The sequence below is a fragment of the Rousettus aegyptiacus genome, unplaced genomic scaffold (assembly GCF_014176215.1).
Source record: "Rousettus aegyptiacus isolate mRouAeg1 unplaced genomic scaffold, mRouAeg1.p scaffold_m13_p_5, whole genome shotgun sequence".
Lineage (NCBI taxonomy): Eukaryota > Metazoa > Chordata > Mammalia > Chiroptera > Pteropodidae > Rousettus > Rousettus aegyptiacus.
The window spans coordinates 53830927-53854131 of record NW_023416308.1 but is presented as its reverse complement, the minus strand read 5'-3'; the positions used below and the strand labels follow the sequence as shown (position 1 = coordinate 53854131).

Here is a 23205-nt window from a genome sequence, read left to right as displayed (position 1 = left end):
CACGTAAAGGAAGAAATTCAAACATAGCAAGCTGATACTCTTGCTTAACATGTTTTAATTATTGTTTGTACTACATAATGACATTTATGCAGCTACTCTTTTTTTTTAATAGAAAAGGCATTTATTTTTCTCTGTAAAGCAAGAGAAAGAGATAGTACTTTAAACATCAACTGACTATACTAAGTGGAACCATCAACTATCTGGTTTATTTTTCTGCTTTAACTTTTTATAAAGAGACAGATCATGAAAGGTCTTATTGTAGATTTATTTCAAAAAATAACTTTGGGTTTATTTTCTTGGCCAGTATAAAATCAGTGTCATCTTTCCTATTTTCTGGGTATTTAGGCTATATGATGAGAATTGATTTTCTGAGTGATAGCCTGAGAACCTGCAGGAGTCTCACTTATCAAAGAAAGATTCAATTATGTTCCTATATTGTACTTACCAAGGAAGAAAGTAAGAGAATATACTTCACAAAAGACTCCTCAAGAAAAGCTGCAATAACCTTCAGTTACCTAGATTAGTACACCTCGATAATAACTCAGAGAGCCCATTTCTCAGTGATCTCAGGGATTTATGGTATAAACATTTTATTTTTAGCAGTATTTATATGTACTCCCAATGACCCCAAGTTTATTACATAATCAGAAGAGGTTTTTAATTAAAATTTTGAGGTAAGAGAATTATATATGTGGTAGTTGAATCACCAATAGTGCAGAGTAAAATGAAAGAATCAAGTGAAATATAAACAGAAGTTCTAAATATCCCCAGGAGGCTGTGTTTATCTTTTCAGATTCCAGGCTGTTTTGCAACAGAGGTTTAAGGCCTGGAAGGATGGACAGACTAGAGAATCCGAAGGGTCCCTGCCAATCCCGACATCGTTTGATCTGTGGAATGATGAAAATTAACTGGCCAGACCTTGAAGCTCTTTGCTTTCCATGTGTGTTCTCAGTAAAGGGTAAATTAGTAAAAAGCACGCAAGTGCAAAGTGCTACCTAAAGTAAGGACTTACAGCAAGATGATAAAACACTGCATAGAACTTAATTGTGTTCAGCATCAAGGAAGGCGATAGTAATATATTAAAAAAAAAAAAAACAGCTTCTTTTGATATGAACCCTGAATTCTTGCTTTGCCAAAAGGAAAAAAACAAAAACAAAAACAAAAAAACCAAAACACTTTATTCTACAAAAATAACTTAATCTACTGTTTAAGAAAACAAAAACAAAAACCCTAGTATTATCTACTTAATTTATTAAGGTTTTAAGAACAAACTGTCCAAAGCTGATTGGGGATCAGGAGAAGGAACATGGAATGTAAGCCTCACTGGCTTCTCATCTGTTCTGTAGCAAAATAACTTGCATGTGACATGTCTCACATCATAATCGTTCCCAAACTCAGGAGAAACCATTGTTGATCTCTGATGAACTTACAGGATGTTAAGAACCAGAGAAGAAATTTATTAACTTAATATTTTGGGGTCAAAGGGCATTCACCTCTATAGACAGGAAAAATTAACTCTAAATAAGTCATAATTTTCTACAGGAAATTTAAAATGCTAGATTTTTTCCCTCCCTAAATTTCATAAAGTCCTGCACATCGTGAAGTGCTGCCTTTTGAGTTAAAGGCTCTAAGTCTGGCCTTCCTTTTCTCAGCCTTTGTTTCTCCATTCTGGCCACCTCCGTGTGGCTGACCTCTTGTCACCATTCTAAGCCAGACTCTTTCTGGAAGCCTTCCCTGACTGACAATCCTTACCATCTTTTTCGTTTGTTCTCCAGATATTATTAATTTCTCCCACTCTGTGACAGCTTTTGTGGTATTGTTTTTAACCTGTTGATTTGAATGTGTGCTTATGCATGTGTCTTCTTTTAGACTGTGAACTCTTTTAGGAACACAGCCTAATTTTAACATTACTCGTGTGTGTGTATCCCTGGAACTTAGCACATGCATCACACACTGTGTGTATTTAGTCAAAATTTCCAATATAAGTAAATAAAAATATGGACACTTTATGATAATTAGGCTCATGAATGAGATACAATTTTCCATCTGAGACAAACACATGAGAAACAGGAGCCAAAAACCCCAATTCTTTAGGCTGATGTAATATCCTCCTCTAAGTAATGATACAGGTGTTCTGACAAAACTTGAAACAAGGCGGGGGGCGGGCCGGTATCAGGCAACGGATGCTATCTTTTGGTTCATAATTAGATACACCTGGGAAGATCATACCAGGGAAGCCTGAGCTCTTTACAGTGCAAAATACTTTGTGAAATATAAAGAAAAGGAACTGGCACTCAAGGATTTCTATCCAATTACTATTTGCCCTGAAGGCTCTCTTTACCCTCACTCTGCTAGCCTCTACCCTGGTGTGTGTGGACTTGGGTGCAGTGCCCTAGGGTCAGGGAGCTAGGCTATCCAGCCTCGAGTGTGTCATCTCGATGCATTTTATACAGAATTAAGGTCAAATTGGTCTCCTCAAAGGTTCATCTCACTCATCCATCCAGGGTAATGGCCTATTCTTCTCACCGGCCCCTCATTTTAGAGACCTTTTGTGTTATGCACACACTCTCCTTTTACACTCTCCACGCCCACGGATAAACACGTCCTATCCATTCTACTCAAGAAACACTTTTACCCTTCACAGTGGCAGCTTCAATCTTCCTTATATTTTCATATTCTAGCAATAGATCTCTCTTTGAGCCACTGAGAAAGCATCTACTTGTCCCTTCTGCCACCATATGTGCTCCATAAGATACAAGAAACTTGTCCCTAACGTCAATTAAATAAGAAAATGCACAAATACCTGCTTCCATTTCCTTTCCTTTCTCCTTCTGTTTTACTTTTTTTTTTTTTTTTTTTTTTTTTGAGGAGAGAATCTTGCTTACTGATAAGATTTAAATTCCTTGGATTCATATATGACTCTGTAAATTGGATCTAATCATTTCTTTTCAGCTTCATATTCTGCCATTCAAATTCATACACAAATTTCTCCTGTTACATTGAATGTTTCCCTTTTCACAGGAAATAATAGGCTTTGTCATGAATTCTTACTTTTGTACATGCAATTTTTTTGTCTGGAGTGACTCTCACCATTTTTCATATGGAAAATGCTCATCCTTCAGCATCCTTCGACATCCTTGCCTCTGCAACAGCCTCTGTGCTGTTGGTCCCCTTAGTATGCTGAATGTGTCTCTGCAAAAGCACTTATCTCCAGCATTATGATTTACCCATTTACCATCGACCCCTCCCTAGAATGTGAAATCCTCAAGGGCAGGCACCGAGTCTGACCTCTCTCATATAAAGGACATAGCATGCCTCTTTCCATGTAGGTAAGAAACACCCACTATTTGGGGAATAAGTAAAAGTACAAAGATTACAATTCTCAAATGAACAAGAGGAATGTTTATATGTTGTTTAGGAAGAGTTGAAATCGTTTTCATATTATGGGTTAAATAGGCTTCGAAGAGCTAACCTTAGAACCTAATGGACTGGAGTAACGTTGTTTCTATGGGAATGGCCATTCTAAGTTCCAAACAGCCACATACAAATGGACTTTGGAGCACAACAGGCTACCTAGAGGTTCCAAGGGGCCAGGCAGCAGGCGCTGAGGCTGGCAGGCAGCCCCCACATTGGTGAGCCTCTTTGAGGTGAATGAACTTAAACAAAGGTACCCAGTTGTGAGGAGCAGCTGAGCAATTAACTCAGACCAGCTCCAGGCACCCAGTGGATGACCAATGCCCTCCACCCACTTGGCCCTCCTGGGCCCATGCCATGCTGGTCACTGTGTACTGTGTGCGGAAGGACCTCTCCGAGGTGACTTTCTCCCTCCAGGTCAGCCCTGACTTTGAGCTTCACAATTTCCGTGTTCTTTGTGAGCTCGAGTCTGGCGTCCCTGTTGAAGAGATCCAGATCATCTACATGGAGCGACTCCTCACTGATGACCACTGTTCCCTGGGCTCCTATGGCCTCAAAGATGGTGACGTAGTGGTTTTACTTCAGAAGGAGAATGTGGGACCTCGGCCTTCAGCACGAACATCAAGCCTGCCTCAAATAGATTTCAGTGGGATAGCCATGCCCGGGACATCCAGCTCACGGCAGCCGCACCACCACCAGCAGTATCAGCGTGCACAATCGGCCCAGCAGTCCCGTGGCTTAGGCTCTGGAGAGAAGATGACATCTGCTGAGGGTCTGGACAGCCCCGCTTTGATTCGAAGCATGCTGCTCTCCAATCCCCATGATCTGTCCCTGCTGAAGGAACACAACCCCTCCTTGGCAGAAGCCCTGCTCAGTGGAAACCTTGAGATGTTTTCTCAGGTCCTGATGGAGCAGCAAAGGGAAAAGGCCCTGAAAGAGCAAGAGAGGCTTCACCTCTACTCTGCTGACCCATTTGATTTGGAAGCTCAGGCCAAAATAGAAGAAGAAATTCGGCAGCAAAATGTTGAAGAAAACATGAATATAGCGATGGAAGAGGCTCCAGAGAGTTTTGGACAAGTGGCCATGCTCTATATCAACTGCAAAGTGAATGGACATCCTTTGAAAGCTTTTGTTGATTCAGGTGCCCAGATGACCATTATGAGCCAAGCTTGTGCTGAGAGATGTAATATAATACGGCTGGTGGACCGAAGATGGGCTGGGATTGCTAAAGGAGTGGGCACACAGAGAATTATTGGCCGAGTTCATCTAGCTCAGATTCAAATCGAAGGCGATTTCTTACAATGCTCTTTCTCTATCCTTGAGGAGCAGCCCATGGACATGCTTCTAGGGCTAGATATACTCCGGAGACATCAGTGTTCCATTGACCTGAAGAAAAATGTGCTGGTGATTGGCACCACGGGCACACAGACTCACTTTCTTCCTGAGGGAGAGTTACCCCCATGTGCTAAGCTGGTAAGTGGTACTGGGCAAGAGTCTTCAGACAAGGAAGTAGCAGATGCTGTTAAATATTCTGTCATGGACTCAGGACGAAAAAAGCGTTGAAACAAGATATAATATGCCACCAACTTGAGGGAGTCTCAGGTTCCGGGAAATTATAAAACAGGAGCTCACTGGCAATGTAATCATTAAAATCATCAGTAACAACTAAACCTGGCCTTGGACCAAGTTCTCAGATCTGTAACCATGTAAATTGTGATTGCCTGGTCTTGGCCCCTCTTCCATTTCCCTTACCCATAGATCACTGAACCGCATCCTGGGAAGGCTCTTGAGGCTCCAACTGACTTCCAGATAATCAATAAAAGGAAAAGCAGCCTCTTCCTTTAGAGACACTGTCCTATCAGGTTACAGGGCAGCTTGTCCAAACCAGTCACTATTTTGCAGAATTTGCTGAAATAAAGCTTTGCTGCAGACCCCACAAGGGGTGGGGGTGGGGGTGGGGGGTTCAAATCATAAAATTGTTTCAGATCAGCATTAACAATTATTTGTTTCAGAGAAATATATCTATTTTTACAAGCTTTGTGTTCTTTGGGAAAGTTATTAGAAATGTTGGGTCAATTAGACTCGAATGCTTATTAATGTCTGTTTTGGACAGCGGAAGGACAGATTTCCTCATATTTTATACCTTCCCTTGGACTTCCTTGGAGTCATGTTCACTGCAATCCACCCCTCAAGGCTATTTTTGGCATATTTGAGAAAGTAGATTTTTCTCCTAGGATAGCTTAAATAATTTACTCTTTCTTTGCATTCTGAGAAAACCTGGTTGTAAAACAAAGCCAATTAAGTAGTTTTTAAAAAAAAATTTATTTTATTTTTTTAAATAATGGTGCTTCTTGGGAGCATAGTGGTTTTATTATGGTGAAAAGGGGGAGGTAGGGGCAAGCCATGGTCCAAGTCCCTTAACACTCATTTCAACTAGATTATTTTTAAAAGTCTGCTTTACATATTACACTGCCACACAAATATTGTTTGGAAAAAAAAAAGCTTTTGCTGTTAAAATATTTGAAAACTTTTGAATGAGAAGATCTCTAAGGCCTCATCCAGCTCTGTGATTCCTCTGACAAAGCTACTCTCCAATGATAGTGGGAAACAGAAGACCCTAGACTTAATTACAACCCATGGCTAAAACATATGAGAGAAAAGGTTCAGCTGCCTGAAGCCATCAGGGAAAATGTTTCAGGGCAATAACCATCAAAACTGATATTAGAAAGAGCAGTGGATTCAAAGTGAACAAATATATGTTCTGATTCCAGCTCTCTACTAACTTAGGCAAATCGGTTCACATATTATACAACTCAGATTCCTCATCTATAAATTGTCTCAGAGGGGAGAGCAATTTTCAAGTACAAAGATTATATTATGATCTATGGTATCTTTTAAGTTTTTCTATTTTCCCCAAAAGATCTAAAGCCACTCAAAATATTCTCAAAGGCTAGAGAAAACAAAACAGAACAAACTTTTCCTATAGTCGCTATATCCCTTCATATCCCTTTCTTGATCTGCTTATTGGTGAGATTAATCATCTTCTTCCCAAAGAGTCACCATTTCCCCTGCAGTCATCATCAGTTCACCTCCCAGTTTTCTTTTTTCCTATAGCTTTTCCTATGCTCATATTCTACATTTGCATCAAGGCTTATAACTGGAACTGCTAAAAATGACCAATAAAGACTTCTTTTCTATTTTTGTTTCTAATGAAGTATTCAGGACAAATGTAATTAACAAAGTAAATAAGTTTAGAGCCAAGTCAGGAATAGGCAATTAAATGTTTGTGAATGGATGGGAACTGAACTGATAAATTCATGGATACCTTCACAGATAAAAATATACGAACTCCTTAAAATCTTCTATTGGACTTGGTATGCTAAAACCAGCCTCACATATATTATTAGTACCATTGATTCTCAAAATAGACCCAAATAGTTATCATTAACCACATTTTACAGATGGGAGATTCAAGGCTCAGAATCAGGAAACAGTGAAATGTCCTCTGGCTTAGTGTCTGTTTTAACTTGTTTTTTACATCAATCTACGTTTTAGACTGTGACCCAGTTTCCCATCACATCATATCACATCTCTCCCTCTCTCACTCTCACACATACACACGCAAATGTGCACACATCTAAAATAACAGGAAATGTTTTATCCTTTCCTAGGATATTTCTTTGAAAAATTATGCTTTATTAATTTGAAAATGTGTTAGACACGTCCCACTAACTGTATCTCACAAAAGTATCCTGATCCACAATTTGAAAACATGACTGACCTATCAGGTTGCCCAATTCAAGTCTTTGCTTTTGAAAATCAAGTTTTGTTTTGTTTTTTTTTTCACTTTATAACCTTCTTTACCTGACACATTTTAATTCTAGAGACTTGTGGAAAATTTTATTTTATGGAAACTACCAAGATCCTTTGAACACAGCAGCAGTAATCAGAATACACTCGACAATTACTTATTGAACACCCATGTCATGAGCACTGAGCCAGGTTTTTATAAACATGGGAATGAATTAAATTCTAGTTTTAGACCTCAAGGTTGATTACATCCCAGTAGGGGTAGGAGACTATCTTGTCATCGACTAAGAATAAAAAGAATAGACATGAAATTAGTAATATGTACAAATAAAAGAATGAATTTTAATTTAGGGGTTATTTTTAAAATAAGAAAAAAGCCAGTAAGATGCACTTTCAATGTGTCTAAAATGACTACCACTGAAGCTGGAAAAAAACAAACAAACACACTCTCCTCTGAAAGTTCAGGTTGCTAATATACAATTTATAAGTATCCACTATCGAAAATTCACTACCTGGAAAATGATGAACATAACTTCATTTTCTTTCTTCCTATTAGAAATCATGATGAAATAGACTGCATCATGAAATGAACCTAACCCATTGAAAATAACAAGGCATTTAAAACAAAAACAAAAACATTAAACCCTTGGTTTCACTTAAAGCCCATTTAAATACCATCTCACCCAAAAGAAAGTTATTATTACTGATTAGCATGTATTTCTAAACTACAGTAATGCATTCTGCTGCAGTTAAACAAGAAGACTGATGTTTGAGATTTAGTAGAGCATATAATTTTAACTTCTTTCTTAAAATACTGGGTCACAAAATTTATCTTGTTTCTAGGGGATAATCCATTCTCCTAAAGAGAAAAAGACAAATGGATGTCTGCATGTATGAATTTATCTTCACTGCAGGTACTAAATGTTGCCTTTTTGAGAGAACACTGCTCTTCTTTAAGAGGGCCATTTGCTGACTTCCAACATTCCATAGAGAAACACTTGAGTAAATAATGGGAGAGTGATCTGGGATTCACACATGGGAAACTGCTGGTGAAGATGTTAATCAATGAGAACATTCTTTGAGGTTAATAATGGCCTGGAAAACCAAAGAAGAGGAACAATGATAAAGAGAAGTAGAGGAAAAAGGGATAAAAAGTAAAAGAAACCTAAAAGCTTGGGTTACTTTAATCAATTCTCTCTGGGTTTAAAGCTGTTTTATCAAACGTGTGGGGAGTGAGATGAAGGATTAGCTACCATCTCACAACACTTTATCCATCATTGGCAAGTTACCTAAAAACAAAAGTATTTTCACATGAGCGCCTAAGTCGAACTTGGTTTTGAACCCCAGTTTGTTTGTGTGTCTGGGTCTGTCTGTTATCAGAAAATTGGGGTTTGCAGTCCTGCTGTGCCTTCTGTGCTTTCCTCACAGGTTCCATGTAACAGGCTGTTGAGATGGGCGCAACTGGGAGTAGCTTTGTTTCTTGTCTGGACTGTTAGTGTTCTGATGATTGCTCTCTCTCTCTCTCTCTCTCTCACATTTTTTTTTTTTTTTTGAGAAAGACTTTAATGAATCCAGGTTTTCTATATTTCTAATCGGTAAGGCTTATTTTAAGAACATCATCAGAAAGATCACATAATAATTTCCTCCTCTGTTAAAGTTCACAGGAGACGACATGGGCCTGCTCCAGATGAGGGCAAAGTGTATCTTTTCCTTTTGTTAACTGATATATTTATTGATGTGTTTCCACATAAAATAGATGATTACCAACATAAGCATATTCCAGGTAATCACTTTAATCTATCAAATTCTTACCCTATAACAGCAATCACCATTCTAAAATCTCTACCAGCACTTTATAACAAGGATCCCTTGAGATAAAGAGGGAAATTAACTAAAAATTACATTAATTCATACATTCTCCTTTGAAACTCATGCCATATCTAGGGATTCAGTTAGTCTATCAGTCAAAAAGCATCAGTGGTTTGCATTCAATACACTTTTTCAAGAGTCTTGTCACTGTCCTACGTCATGCAGAGAGACAGGGAAATGTAAGTTATAGTTTTTTCTTTTAAAAACTTAAAGGTCTAGTTAGAAACTAGAAAAAGTACAATGTAAACAACTCAGAAATAATATTTAATTCCATGTTATATCATGAAATGCTTTAGAATATCAGTTCAGGGGAATGAATGCATGCTTCCCATTTGAGATGCTAGCTACAACACTGCACAATATATTGGACAAAATTTTATTGAGCACCTATAATATGTCAGGCATTGTTTTAGGTGCTGAATTTTCTTAATGCAGCAACAACTTTCTAGTGCTCGACTGGTACTATAAGCTGCAACCAGGCATATAGGAGAACCTGTCACTTTCTCAAAGATGAGTCATTCAAGATCCCTTTGAAACTAACCAAACTAGAGTTAGCATATGCCATATTCTCAGGCTAAACTTAAAGGTGAAGTTTGTGGTTTGTTTCTGCCTTGACTTACAGTGGCACCATGCTTAAGCTGTTTCCTCTTATGAGCTTAAATTGGGAGCATAGTTCAGCAATTGTAAACAAATACTTCCCTCACAAAATAAATGGAAAGGGTTTGAGACCTGCACCATGGCTGGACAACCAGTAATACTGGTACAAGAAATAACTACTGGAGATGAATCAATTTGATAGGACATTTGTCACATTAAACCCCAAGGGATTAAAAAAAAAAAAAAAAAAAAAGGATTCTCATGGACAACAAAATATCAACCAGATGGCAATTATATAAATGTTTGGGCATCTGGAAAACCTGGAATGGGCCCAAAATTACTAACAAAAATCTAGTAAGTGCTGGGATTTTCTGGAGTGGTCATACTCTCATTCAGAGTTATATTTTTAGTCCTTACTATTTTATGTCAGGCCAACAGTACCTACTTAATAAATAAGATTATATGAATGAGAAAATGGACAAAGTTCCATGTTAGTAATAAGCTGACATAGAGAAAGTGTGGTGTTTTGTTTAACTTAGTTTTCATATAAAATATATAAGGTAAAATGAAATATCTACATAGTAAGATTATCTTTGTATAATTAGAATAAATATGTTCTGGGTTAACAACATGACTGATATTTACTTGTACAGATTTAAATGTAAGTGACCTAAGAAATAAACCCTTAAGGTGTTTTTAATCTGGTAAAGTTGTCAACTTTCAGGGTAATTTGACTATATTTGCAGTGCCAAGTCATCCCAGTTTGTCTGGGATTGTCCTGGTTTTAAAACTGATAGCCCAGTGTCCTGGCAACTCCATTAGTCCTAGGCAAACTGGCATAGTTGGTCACCCTAAAATGTTAGAAGTGGATTTTTAATTTAAAGCACATGGACATGCTGTGGGTACCTTCAAATAAGCTGCAAATGTAATAGGCCTGAATAATCAACGATCCATGTTTCAGTATATGATCAAATATTGAAAGTAGAATGTCCCAATCTATTTCATATAGGAAAAATAATCCCATTTAAATTTATTCATCACATATTTCTAGGCTGGAAAGTTAACCATCTAAAAAATTATAAGAAAACCACATTTAAAAAGAAATGCTAAAATAATTTAATGAATGAACCCTATAATTTTTTTTCAAGAAAATCTACAGTATAACTAAAGTTGATAAAACTGCTTTAATTTTCAATACTCCTTGGAAGTGGTATATATTTATGCAATTAAAAAAATAAAATAGAAATTTACCTTAGAAAATGGGGTTGTGGGGTACTAAAAAATATTTCAACTATGTATAAACTTGGATTAGCCTGAAAAAGCACTGATAGATTGAGTTTAAGTCTTTAAGTAAATCCTAGGTTTTGACTTTCTAGGAAAATATTTGAACAAAGGAGCAGAAACTTCAGAAAGCAGCACAAATAAGTAATAATTATCACCTTCACTTTTACATTGTCATGGAGCTGTTGGAAAGTTAAGATGCAATGAAAAGGATGGAAGGTAGGATTACAGGATGGGAAGCAGTAAAAGACAGGCAGGTTTTTGACAAAGAGTCGCGCTTATAGATGCAGATGATACCCAGAAGAAGCAGCTTTGCTGAGCATATGATTGAGGAATGAGGGAAACATGGAGGGCCCCTAATTTTTTAGTGCAAAGCTGTACAGAGTCAGGCTGCTGGGAGATAAGAAGAGGGAGATATAACCGGATTATGGTGTTGCCGTGGGAGCAGAGGTCTGAGAAGGTTCTAAGGAAAAACAGGCCAGCCACTAACGTCCAGTGTGTCAAATATTTTGAAGTAAAACAAAATGGCAAAGTGAAGGACTGTGAAACCTGTGACAGCGGAAATGAGTAAAATGCTCTTCCCCCAGACTCTATCTACCCTAATTCCAGCCTGCTTTTCTCCTTTTGCCTTCAGGCTAATAGCTCCTGCTATTGATATGCTAAGTACGTAGAGACATTTGCTTGAGACTTGAGTATTTTGCAAAAACAGCCCTTCTCAGAAGGTGTCTCTCTTAACGAGGTGGGGAAATAAGTACAAAATATTAACTGTTTATCAAGGATTTAAAGGAGCCTCAAGACCAAACTCAGATCAGCGGAGGTCAACAGACTGAACAAGGGGAACAATGAGATTTAGAGCTTTTGCACTCTTTCTTGGATCCTAGTCTGCACCTAGCTGTCCAGTGGTCCTCACTCACCTCTTGCTCCACCCCTCCTTTCTTCCCTTGACATAAAAGATGCCCGAATTGGGGGCACTCATAAGATGAATTTGCGGAAGCATTAAGTCTCCTTATCTTCTCGAGCTAGGGCCTTCTGGATCAATAAACCTTTCCTTATTCCGTACTCTGACATTTTGAATATTGGACTTTGAAGTATCAGGCTCACGACCCTTGAACTGCTAACAAGAGTAGTTCCATAAAATTGAGGGAGGGTAGCATGGAGAAACTGATGACATCAATGGAACATCAGAAACATATGAAAGACAACTTTTCTTATCAGTTGAGCCAGTTCATCAGTTCATTGTTTAATAACTTCACTTTTAGCCATCTCATCAAGAATTTAGAATTAAATGATATTAAGAAAACTTTTACATAAACATACGGGAGCCGGTGCTATAAGCTTCATTCAATCAGAAATAATTGCATAAAGTTAAAGCAACAGATGGGCAGTTAGAGTAAAACAAAGATATTTGCTGTTCAAACACTGCCAACTGCCATCATTTGTTCTCCAAAGAAGGAATTGACAGAAAACAATCTCATTGATCTGCCATAAGCTATAGCAGTTTATGTCCCCATATGGCGAGGTCTCCAATGTCAAAGCCTCATTGTATAATGAATGGCTCAAGTCTTAGCTGGAAGTGTCTTCGTGAATCCAAAAATCTAAAATTGTGCTTGCTCTTTTTCTCTAAGTGGTCGATAAGTAAGAAATCGGTTTACGTTTTATGAAAAATGCAAAAACCTTCTCATGCTCTCCAACTGCTTTCTGTGATTCAGGTTAAATCATTTTTTACTTTAACTGTCTTAGCAAAAATCCCAAGAATAGTGAGAACAAACTTTTAAATTCTTTCTCCTTTTTAAAAACATCCCAAACATTTTTCTGGTTGTAGCTAAGTGCTATAACGGCAGATGTGGAAGTTTCAAATTTCCATTTGCACTATAACTTTCCATAGTTTTGTGAAGGTCTAAAAATTTGGCAGCCAATTAAATTTGTGAGTTTTAAGATCCTACAGGAAATTCAGAGAATGGGTTAGTGATTCGTGATTCTTTAGTCGAGATGCTATAAGGAATTGGTGAAGGTGATTGGTCAGATTAAAGGCATTATGCGCATTTATAGTTGGCCCAAATGATTTTAGTACGCTACTAAAGTAAATCTGCCATATATTTGATAGTGACTAAGAAGCTGACTTATTTTAGACTACCAAGATACAAATAAATAATCTAAACATTTTTTAGAGGACTATAGAGATTCCAGGACCCCATATGTAATATCGCATCAGTAAAAACCTGTATTTCTTTTACAGGAATATTTTCCATATTATATTTGGCTATATTTTAATAACTTGATAATTTAAAAACAGAAGCATTCAAAAGCTCTATTCCTAGGAGAACCTGTCTTCATTTTGAGGGTGACATAACTGACCCAGAGGAATCTGACCAACTTGGTAGAAAATACAACTGTAAATAGAAAATATTAAAGAACAAATTTCTAAAGAGCATTTAAAAAATGATAGGAGCAAACAGGTAAAAGCTAAATGTTAGAACACCAATTCTGTCACTCATTTATTTTTCTATCTTTTTCCTTGAATGAACAGAGGTAGTTTTTTTTTTTTTTTTTTTTTAACTTATCATTAGTTCATCCTTGTTCCCTCTATGGCATCTGTGTAACTAGAAAGGTCTTAACACAAACCAACCTATTTGGAAAGCTGCCAAAACGCTAATGATAAGTAGGCGGATGTGAGTCATATTTCACAAGCTTTCTAAGTCACTTTTAGCTTCTAAAAGACTAGCCTTTGTTTTGATACAGGCATTCTCAAAGCTACTTTGTTTTCAGACAACATAAAAAATAATTTGAGGCTATGCTGAGACATCAGTCCAATTAGTGGCAAATTACTCATTTGTTTATTCGATAACCAGAAATTGAGAGCCAACAATGCACTAGGCATTGCTACTGCTTCAGGAGTTATAAAAATAGCAGCACACAAGAATGACAAAGTAATTTTCCTCTTGAGGTTTATTTTCTAATGGAAATTTCAAACAATGATAAGAAAAATAATACTGTCTATCATTTACATAGCACTTACTAGGTGAGTCATTTATTCTAAGCATGTTACACATTTTAAATCATTTTATCTTTATAACACTCTGTCAGAATTAAACGATATACCATTTTAAAGTTTAGGACACAGGAACAAAGAGGCTAAGTAAGTAGTAAAGGTCACAGAACTATTAGGTGGCTGCATCCAGCAATTTGGGATCTAGAGTTTATGCGTAATTATGTCACCCTTCAAAAATAGGAAATAAATACCTACATATCAAATAGAGATACATATGAATAAGAGTAAAGCCCTATAAGGAGAATAGGAAGTGATGGAGGAGCAGAGGATACTACTTCAAATAATCAGGGAAGGTCTCTCCGAAGAGATGATTTTTGAGGAGAAAGAAACCTGGATGGTGAGAGAGAGGAATGCTTGAGGAAATCCAGGCAGAGGGCATTTCAGAAGGAACAGCCAATGTAAAGACCCTGAGGCAGAAACAAACTAGGAATGTCAAGGAAGAGTAGGAAGGTCAGTGGTTAGGGTAGAGCAAGGGAGTAATCTTGAAGGGGTTAGATTAGGCAAGGCCTTGTGGTTCTAAACAAAAGGTTTGGATTTCATTCTAAGTGTCATGGGAAGCCATTTAAGGGGTTTCAAGGAAGGGAGAGACATTTGATTTATTTTTTAAAGCTTTCTCTTGTTGCTTTTTTAAAAATAGAAGGGCCAAGACTGGGCCCTTAGGAAGTGCAGTATCTGCAGGCTGAGCAGAGGAGGAGGAGCAAGCAAAGGAGCCTCAGAAAGAGAAACCAATGAATAGGAGGAAAATATAAATATAAAATATAAAAACATGTCTAAGAAACCAAATGAAGAAAACATTTCTTGAAGAATAGTGTGGTCAATACTACCAGCAGGTTAGAAAGAGTGCTGAGAAGTCGCGGCTGGATTTGCAAGATGGGGGATGTTGGTAATTTTGACCAGCATGGCTTTGTGGGTGTGATGGAGAACAAGAGCTTCTTAGTCTGAGGAGGCTGAAAACTGGAGTGAAGAAGGTGGAGGGGGCAAGTACGAACACCTCTCTCAGGAAAGAATTAGTTATTGCTGGGAGGCTGAGAAGCACCATAGTAGATAAGTGAAGAGCTGTGACAGCATTTGTTTTACTATGAAGGTGGGGAGTCCAGTATGTGTGTATGTTGATGAGAATGATCCCAGTGGGAGGGAGAGACCAAAGAAACAGGAGAACAAGGATAACTTAAGAAGCACAGTCCTTGTGCATAAGGGAGGAATCGGGCCTTAGAAGCAGAAAGACTTCACTGCTTATAAGAGCAAAGCAAGCAGAGCTTATAAGTATAAATGTAGCGAGGCTGGCAGATCCGAAAGTGTAAAGATGAGCTAGTTTCCATCTTCTATGTTCGCAGTGAAATAAGAAGCAAAGGCACAAATTAAGAGTGAGATAAAAACAGGGAGTGCCAAAGGACGAAGGAGTAAGAAGAAAGTATACAATAGTCATTTTAGAGCGTAAAAGAGTAAACTGAGTAGGAAAGTTAATTGAATTTCAGACCAATACTGAGGGTCCACTTAAGATTTTACCTTAAATATTTTAAATGAAACTAGCTATGCTAGAAAGTGGACAAGGGAAGTGGATATTTTGGTTCTAACAACAAAGCACCAATTTTGCCACTTACTGCATATATGCCTTTAGGCAAGGCATCAAACCTCTCTGGCCCTCAGTTTGCTCATCAAGTAGAGTGAGAAGGTTGTGGATCTGTACCACTTGGAGACACCCAGAAATATGTGGGGTACTTTGGGTTGTCCTGGAGATTACTGGCATTTAGAAGTCCAGGTACCAGGATGCTCCATGTCCTTCACCATATAGAATAATCCTGTAAGACAAATGACTGTTCTTCCTAAATCTCCAGCAGTGCCCACCCCTGGTGACACTGAACAAAGGATCACATCAACCACCCTCCCGACCCTAGGACACTAATTGTAACCTCACGTGTTGATGTCAGGAGAAGCTAGTTTACACTGAGGGATAAACCATACATTCATTTAATTCACAACTATCCTTGCCCTCATCCCCAAAAGCATTTTTTTTTTTTTAGGCTGAAAATAGGTTGCTAGCCAGGCAAAATGAACAGAAGTTGAATTCTTCATTATTTCCTCAGGCCTTCGAGGTACTAATGAGCAGTGAAATAGTCCACAGATTACAGCCAGAAAGATGAAGAGACAGCACAGGGTGATCCAGAGATGAAAAATCAGCTCTCTTTTATTAAGGAAACTGTTGTCACTATCATAATAATTAAAAAGAAATGCTGACAGCCAAAGCACCCAAGAGTAGCAAAGGAAGTTTGGTACTCAGATGTCACCAGCATGGTGTTAGATAACATCTCACTACCAAAAAATGACACAAATTAATTTTAATTGCATTGGCAATAAGGCCCCCAACATGAACTGAGAATTAGTTGACAAGGACAGGGCAATTATTAAAGGCAATATATCAAATTCTACTCAAATGATCAGTGGGGTTTTGCAGGCATTGCTGTTAGTGACCTTTCTAGTTGACACCTTCATTAATGGTGTGTAAGAGGAAGACCAGAGTGTGGATGGATTTTCGAAAATGATTGCACTGTGGGAGTTATTCCAAGTGCAAACTTCCAACATCACAGTAATAACTTAAGTAGAAACGAATACAGAGCTTCCTGGGAAGACTTAAAAGTCAAGGCAGGCAATTACACAGTGAGCTAACACAGACAGATGGGAAAAATTTTGGTGAAAATCTTAAGTAGCAGAATGGCAAGTCCTAAAGAAAAAATAAAATAAAACAGTGATTACACAGTTCTCAAACAGTTTTATTAAAGAAATTTCTTGAATAAAATAAATTCAATAAATTTATTTGAATGCCTGCAGATAAAATAAACACTACTGTTTCATCTGTCGAATGTAATTACATATAGTAAAACATACAAATAGTCGATGTGGTTTTTTTTGACTTTTCAAAAAATTAAACAGTTTTGGTATTTTTTATCGAGATAAAACTTATGTAACATGAAATTAAACACTTTTAATGGAACAATGCAGTGGCAATTAATACTTTCACAATGTGATGCGACCATCAAATCTATTGAGCTCCAAAACATTATCACTCCCAAAGTAAACCCAGTCGCATTGAGAGTTGCTCTGCCTTCCTGCTGTTCCCTAGCCTCTGGCAACCATAAAACCTCTATTTTGTCTCTATGGACTCATGTGTTCTGCATATTTCATTTAAATAGAATCATAAAATATGTGACCTTTTGTGTCTCACTTCATTCACTTAGCATAATGTTTTTGAGGCACATCCACCTTCAAGGCTATATTAGTACCTCCTTTCTTTTCCTTTCTCAATAAAAAGCACATGGTTGAAGTTCATGTGCTTTTGAATTACAGTGTTAATTTCAAAGTATGGCATGCATGCACCTACCTCCCAGTTTTGAGTGACAGCAATAAGCAGAATCCAAAAGAGATTCAGTAAAACTTAGCCTATCCTGATTAATACAATCTTAAAAAGAAAAAAGAGTAAAAAAAAAAAAAAGGTTATTTAATTAATTTTGCTACCAGGAATCATTCATGAAACTGAAAATGCTGTTAGAAAGCCCTTTCTTTACTTCTTAAATGGCTTTTAGATCTTTACTAATGAGACATAATAAACATTCATTAATTATTGATGAGCTGGAAGCTTTGGAATTCCCTAGCGAGGATGTACAAGGTGCTCAGTAAATGTCTGTTGAGTGAATTGCTGTAGGAATCGAGACTGGTTTTTTTATTTGCTTTTTTGTTTGTTTGTTTGTTTGTTTGCATTTGCTTATTTGTCTTTTTCTGTCCAACTAGGGCTAATGCAATATGGTTGACATGAGCAGAGGGAGTAGTTTCTTTTTCTAGTGTCAAGTACACTGATTCGTAAAGTTACCAAGACTCCACTTCTAATCTGGTAGTCTGAGCCACACTAGGACTGGTGGAATAGGTTGCTTTTGTATGAAGTATCCCAAGTAGCTGCAGAAAAAGTCATGATCTTCCTTCTTCCTTTTTAAATCTACATCTTCAACCTGTGGGATCTTGGCATCTCTAGCCTAACTATATCCACAGAATTTCTATGTTTTTATTCACTGTCAGAGATGTAGTGAAATCATTAATGAGATTTACAATATTAGTCTTAACTATAATTTTCCATGCTATAATCTTAAGTCATATTTTTCCTATTATTTGGTTTATATTCTTATGATTTAATTAAACAAATACTTTCCTATGAAACTAGAATGGCGAACTCCTTTTAAGAACCTCGGTCCATTGAACTGAAGTAGGATAACAATCTAACTTGATTTTGTAATGATACCTTTGAGGAAAAAAAAAAAAACAAGCCCTTTTTATATTGCAAGAGTTTTCAGAAAGAGTACTAAAAAGCTGAGAGGTCATTTATGATGTCTAAATTTCCTCCAAAGAGACATTGTTTTGTTCCCTCTTATATTTTAGTTAGGCAAAAACACTATGCATATGTATGTTTTAGTTAGGCAAAAACTCCTTGCATATGTATATCTTTTTCATAAATATATATTTTGAAAACTATAGTCATTTTACTTACTTAATTTAAGTGAGATGGCAATTCATTCCTGCAGAATTCAATAGCTGCCTAAAGAGCTTCTGGAACATAATTAGCTTATTACGAAAAAGGTCTAGATCTGTATACTATTCTTATAAATGTGTGTAAAATAGCTGAAATAGCTATTAATTAAAAATAAATTATTTACATTCCTTGATGTAATTATAGTCATCTATGAAAACCAACTGGCATCCACATGAAAATAAACTTTTGGGGGCCAAATCAGTTATTTAGAATATAGACTGTAATAGAAGGTACAGAACAAGTACATATATTCAACAGAACAGGATTTTATAAACTTGTATAATTCAGAGAAATCAACTCAGATATGATGCTGAGACACAAAACAACACATGCTCAGTGTAAAAATTGATGAATCTATAAAATTGGATGGAACAATGTCCCAGTCTCCTGAGGCTTCCAAATTGCAGTGCAGTCTTGGTTACGATGGTACTTTACCACGCAACAGAGATCAAAGAGATTTACAGTGTAGCAAAAAGCCAAACAGAGATGTTTATGAAGGTAGAAGATTCATGAATTAAAAAGAAGCAAAAGAAGCCAGCAAAAAGGGAGGCAGGAAGCTTTTCACAAGATCAACTGGCTGGAAGCCCACAACGTCCATCATCTCAACACCACGAGACAGATCAAATACTGCATCAAATACTGCAGCAGCAAACACTGCCACACACAGATTATAAGTTTTCTTCATAACTAGATTTTGACTATTGGGAAAGAAATTATTACTGGAAAAGAGGAAGAAAGCTTCACATTTCTGGGAAATAAGGCAGTAAAATAACAGCTGCCCATTTGTACAGTATCCTTCAGAGTTTGGTTGGTTGATGTTTTCATCCACACATACACTATTGACCTTTACCAAGGATAGTGTTTTAACTTCTCAGTTCTACCCAATGTTGGTCAAAAGGTGATGAAATAATCTGTTTTTCCCAATAAATATGTGGTAATTTAAAAGAAATAGGACAACCATAACAAGAAAATAGGCAAAAGTTTTAAGCAGGCAGTGCAAACACATAATGGGTAAGAAACAAAAATTAATGTTAAATCATATTAGAAACAAACACAGGCAATGAAGTATCATTGGTAATAACAGATTAGCACAATCTTTGGGTAAAGCACTTCAAACAGAAAGGGAGAAAACAAGATTAGTTTGGTGGGGAATAAATAGGAGAGGAGAAAAGTAATGGCAGCAAATGCAGAGAATGTTTTCCAATTGTTTAGTTTCAGGGGAAGAGAAATAGAGTACTAGCTGGAGGGAGATAGGAGAGTGAAGAGAGAGTATTTATTTATTTGTAATTAGATTGGAGATATTTGAGTAGGTTGAAATGCAAAAATGAAACCATCAATGAAGGTTAGAGATTGGAAATAAAGAACTGGTGCCAGGTAAGAATCCTGGAGAGGAGGCGATGACATAGCAGCCTTAGATGGAGAGGTGTGCCGCAGGCAAGACGAGGACCAGGACTCAAAGGAAGCAAGTACCTTAACATTAATTACTAAGCCAAATTTCTTAGCTTTAAACTAAGAACAGTCATATCTTTCACTTAGAAAACATTATGCAAATAGCATCTGGCATATAAAAATTTATTTTAATTTAAAGATTTTAATACGAATACTGCCTATTTCCACCAAGGGTTTTTTGCAAATATCACATAAGTCCAAAAGTAAATTCTCTGGCAGGAAAAAGGATGAGCTACTACATTGTAACACAAAATAGAGATTCATTTAAAAGAATAATGATAAGAAATTAACATATACATAATATAAACATCACTTAACATGTAAATAACATATTTAACATAAAAACATATTTATATATACTATACACACACAGAGTCTGGCAGGCAGAGTCAAATTCAGCAGCAAGTATTTACCGGAAAGAATATAGATCTTAAGATGTGGGTCACACAGATGTGGGTTTGAATCCTACCACTGACAGTTTTTAGCTCATTCTTGCTCGTTACTTTATGTTTGGCTTTCAGTATAGTGGCTGGCTTAATAAATATTTGTTGTAGTAATAAATAAATTAAGTTTTTTGATTTCTTGAATTTCAGCTTTCTCATCTATAAATGGAACTAATAATATGTCTAACTCAAATGTATTACAAAGAATAGAAATAACTGTCTGGCCCTAAGTTGGAAGAGCTATGTGGTAAATAACAATCTTTAGCAGTAATAAGAAAAAAGTAATTATATGAAGAATTAATAGAAAGGTTAAATAAATCAGAACTTTGTTATTCTTAAAATCTGAAATACACTATTAATATGATCAGTCTAAAATGTTTTTTACTTGGAGAAATCATTCTAGAATTTTAAGCAAAGTGACATAACAGATGTCGATGTGTTATTTTCCCAGTCTGAGTCCTTCAGAGGTACTAACCTCAGTGCTCATAGAAATTACTACCGAAGCACAAGCGTAATAAAACTGTTGCCATAGAAATAGCATTTCTCAACTTCTCTCTCGTCATTTGAATATGCTTCCTTTATATGAGAGTAAAGAACACCATGAAAATAAAAACACTAAGAGTAATTTCTATTTCTCATTTAAATTTTTGTTTTTGCCTTTTAAAATAATATGTCTAACAAAAAAACCCAAAAATCAATGAGCAGAGTCAGAATATTCACTCAATCTCAAAATTAAAAGATTAATCCATACTCTAGATATGAAATTGGTTAATATCTTGTTTCTCCAAAATTGATCACTGGTTTTACCTATAAAATAATCTATCAAACCAAAAAGATTTTAAAAATGTAGAATGAAAAAAAGAGACGGGGTAATCTATATACATGTAAGATTATCTACAAATCTATCATATGTCCAAGTTGTGTCTTTTCTACATTCTTTACTTGTGTTGTACATGACATGCCTCCATTTGCACACATCTTTGTCTGGACATTTGTGGTAGGTTGAATAGTGTGTCCAGGAGGAGATATGTTCAGTCCTAACTCTGGGTAGCTCTGAATGTGACCTTGTTTGAAAATAGGATCTTTGCAGATGTAATTCAGTTAAAGATGGTCTCTAAATCCAATGATCGGCGTCTTTACAAGAGAAAGGAGAGTAGACGATATGGTACACAGAGACATGGAGAGGAAGGCCACGAGAAGAGAGACAGGTATTGCAGCCACAGGCTAAAGAAGATCAAAGACTGTTAGGAGCCACCGGACACCGGGAGAAAGGCGTGGAATGGAATTCTCCCTCAGAGCTTCTGACAGGAACCAATCATTCAACATTTTGATTTTGGATCTCTAGCCTCCAGAACTCGGAGCAAATAGATTTCTATTGTTTTATGTCATCAAGTTTGTGGTAATTTGTTACGGCGGACCTAGGAAAACTAATAAAACATTCAACAAGGAAAGAGAAGTGAAGGAAAGTGACTATGCTCCAAAAGCCATGCTAAGTGCTTTGCATTTAATCTTATTTAATATCACAAAACCAAGGTGGGGGCAGGAGAGATTATCTCATTTTACAGAAGAAGAATTTAGGGGTCAGAGATGGAACTTTCTATAATATTATTACCACTCTTAGGTTCTAAAAGAACGCTGTTAGGTTAGAGTGGAAAATATTTTTGTTTGAGTGGTATAATAAATGTCACATGCTTTAGTAAACATATTCTCCCTCATTAACATGACAGTTGCTTCTGAGAAAACATCAAAAATTTCATTTTAAAAAAATCCTTTCCATATTTATATTTTTAATAAAAATTTAAAACAATTATTTTATATGAAAAGCAACTGTATTTTAATGTACTAGCAATGAACATTCAGAAAAAAAATTAAAATTTTCAATATCATCAAAAACACAACATTCTCATGGATGAATCTAAAAAAATATGCAAGATTTGTATGCAGAAAACTATACAACACTAATAATAAAAATTAAAGAACATTGGATGAGAAGACCCAATACTGTTAAGATGTCAGTTCCTCATAATTTGATATATAGAATCAAAGCAATCCCAATCAAAGCCTAGTGCGATTTTTTTGGTAAACATTGATAATCTGATTCTATATTTTACACATAAAACGAAGGACCTAGAATAACTAAAACACTTTGGAAACAGAAAAACAAAGTTGGAAATTCCACAACACCTAATTTCAAAACTTATTATGCAGCTGCAGCAATCAGCATAATTTGGTGTTAGCATAGTCATATTCACCCACAGAACACAGCAGTATCCAGCAATGAACCCAGACAAATATGGTCACATTTAATTTTAAACAAAGATGTCAAAATAATCCAATGCAGAAAGGACTGTCTCTTCAACAAATGCTACAAATGATACCAGAACAATAAGGCAGTCATGCAACACACATGCACACACATGCACACATGCACATACCACAAACCTCAAATTTGATCATAGATCTAAAGGTGAAGCCTATAAAATTTCTAGAAATAAACAGTAAAAAAATGTCATGACAGATTAGGCAAAGATTTCTCAGATATAACACTAAAAAACATGGACCATAAAAGAAAAAAAATGATAACAAATTGAACCTCATCAAAATAAAATCTCTCTGAGAAACACTTTAAGCAACTAAAAAGACGAACCTCAGATTGGGAGAAATTATTTGGAAAATGTGAGAATGCACAAAGAAGCAGGCACTTTAGAAAATGTTTCATT

General features: G+C 36.4%; 2 protein-coding genes across 4 annotated transcripts in view; one reads left to right on the top strand and one right to left on the bottom strand.

The window, feature by feature from the left end:
• PDGFD (platelet derived growth factor D) overlaps nt 1-23205 on the bottom strand; it is a 216348-nt gene that overhangs the window by 102371 nt on the left and 90772 nt on the right. The window lies entirely within an intron of this gene.
• Nucleotides 3772-4977, top strand: DDI1 (DNA damage inducible 1 homolog 1). Its single transcript, XM_016163670.2, has one exon. The coding sequence runs from the start codon at nt 3772-3774 to the stop codon at nt 4975-4977; it is 1206 nt and encodes a 401-aa protein (XP_016019156.1).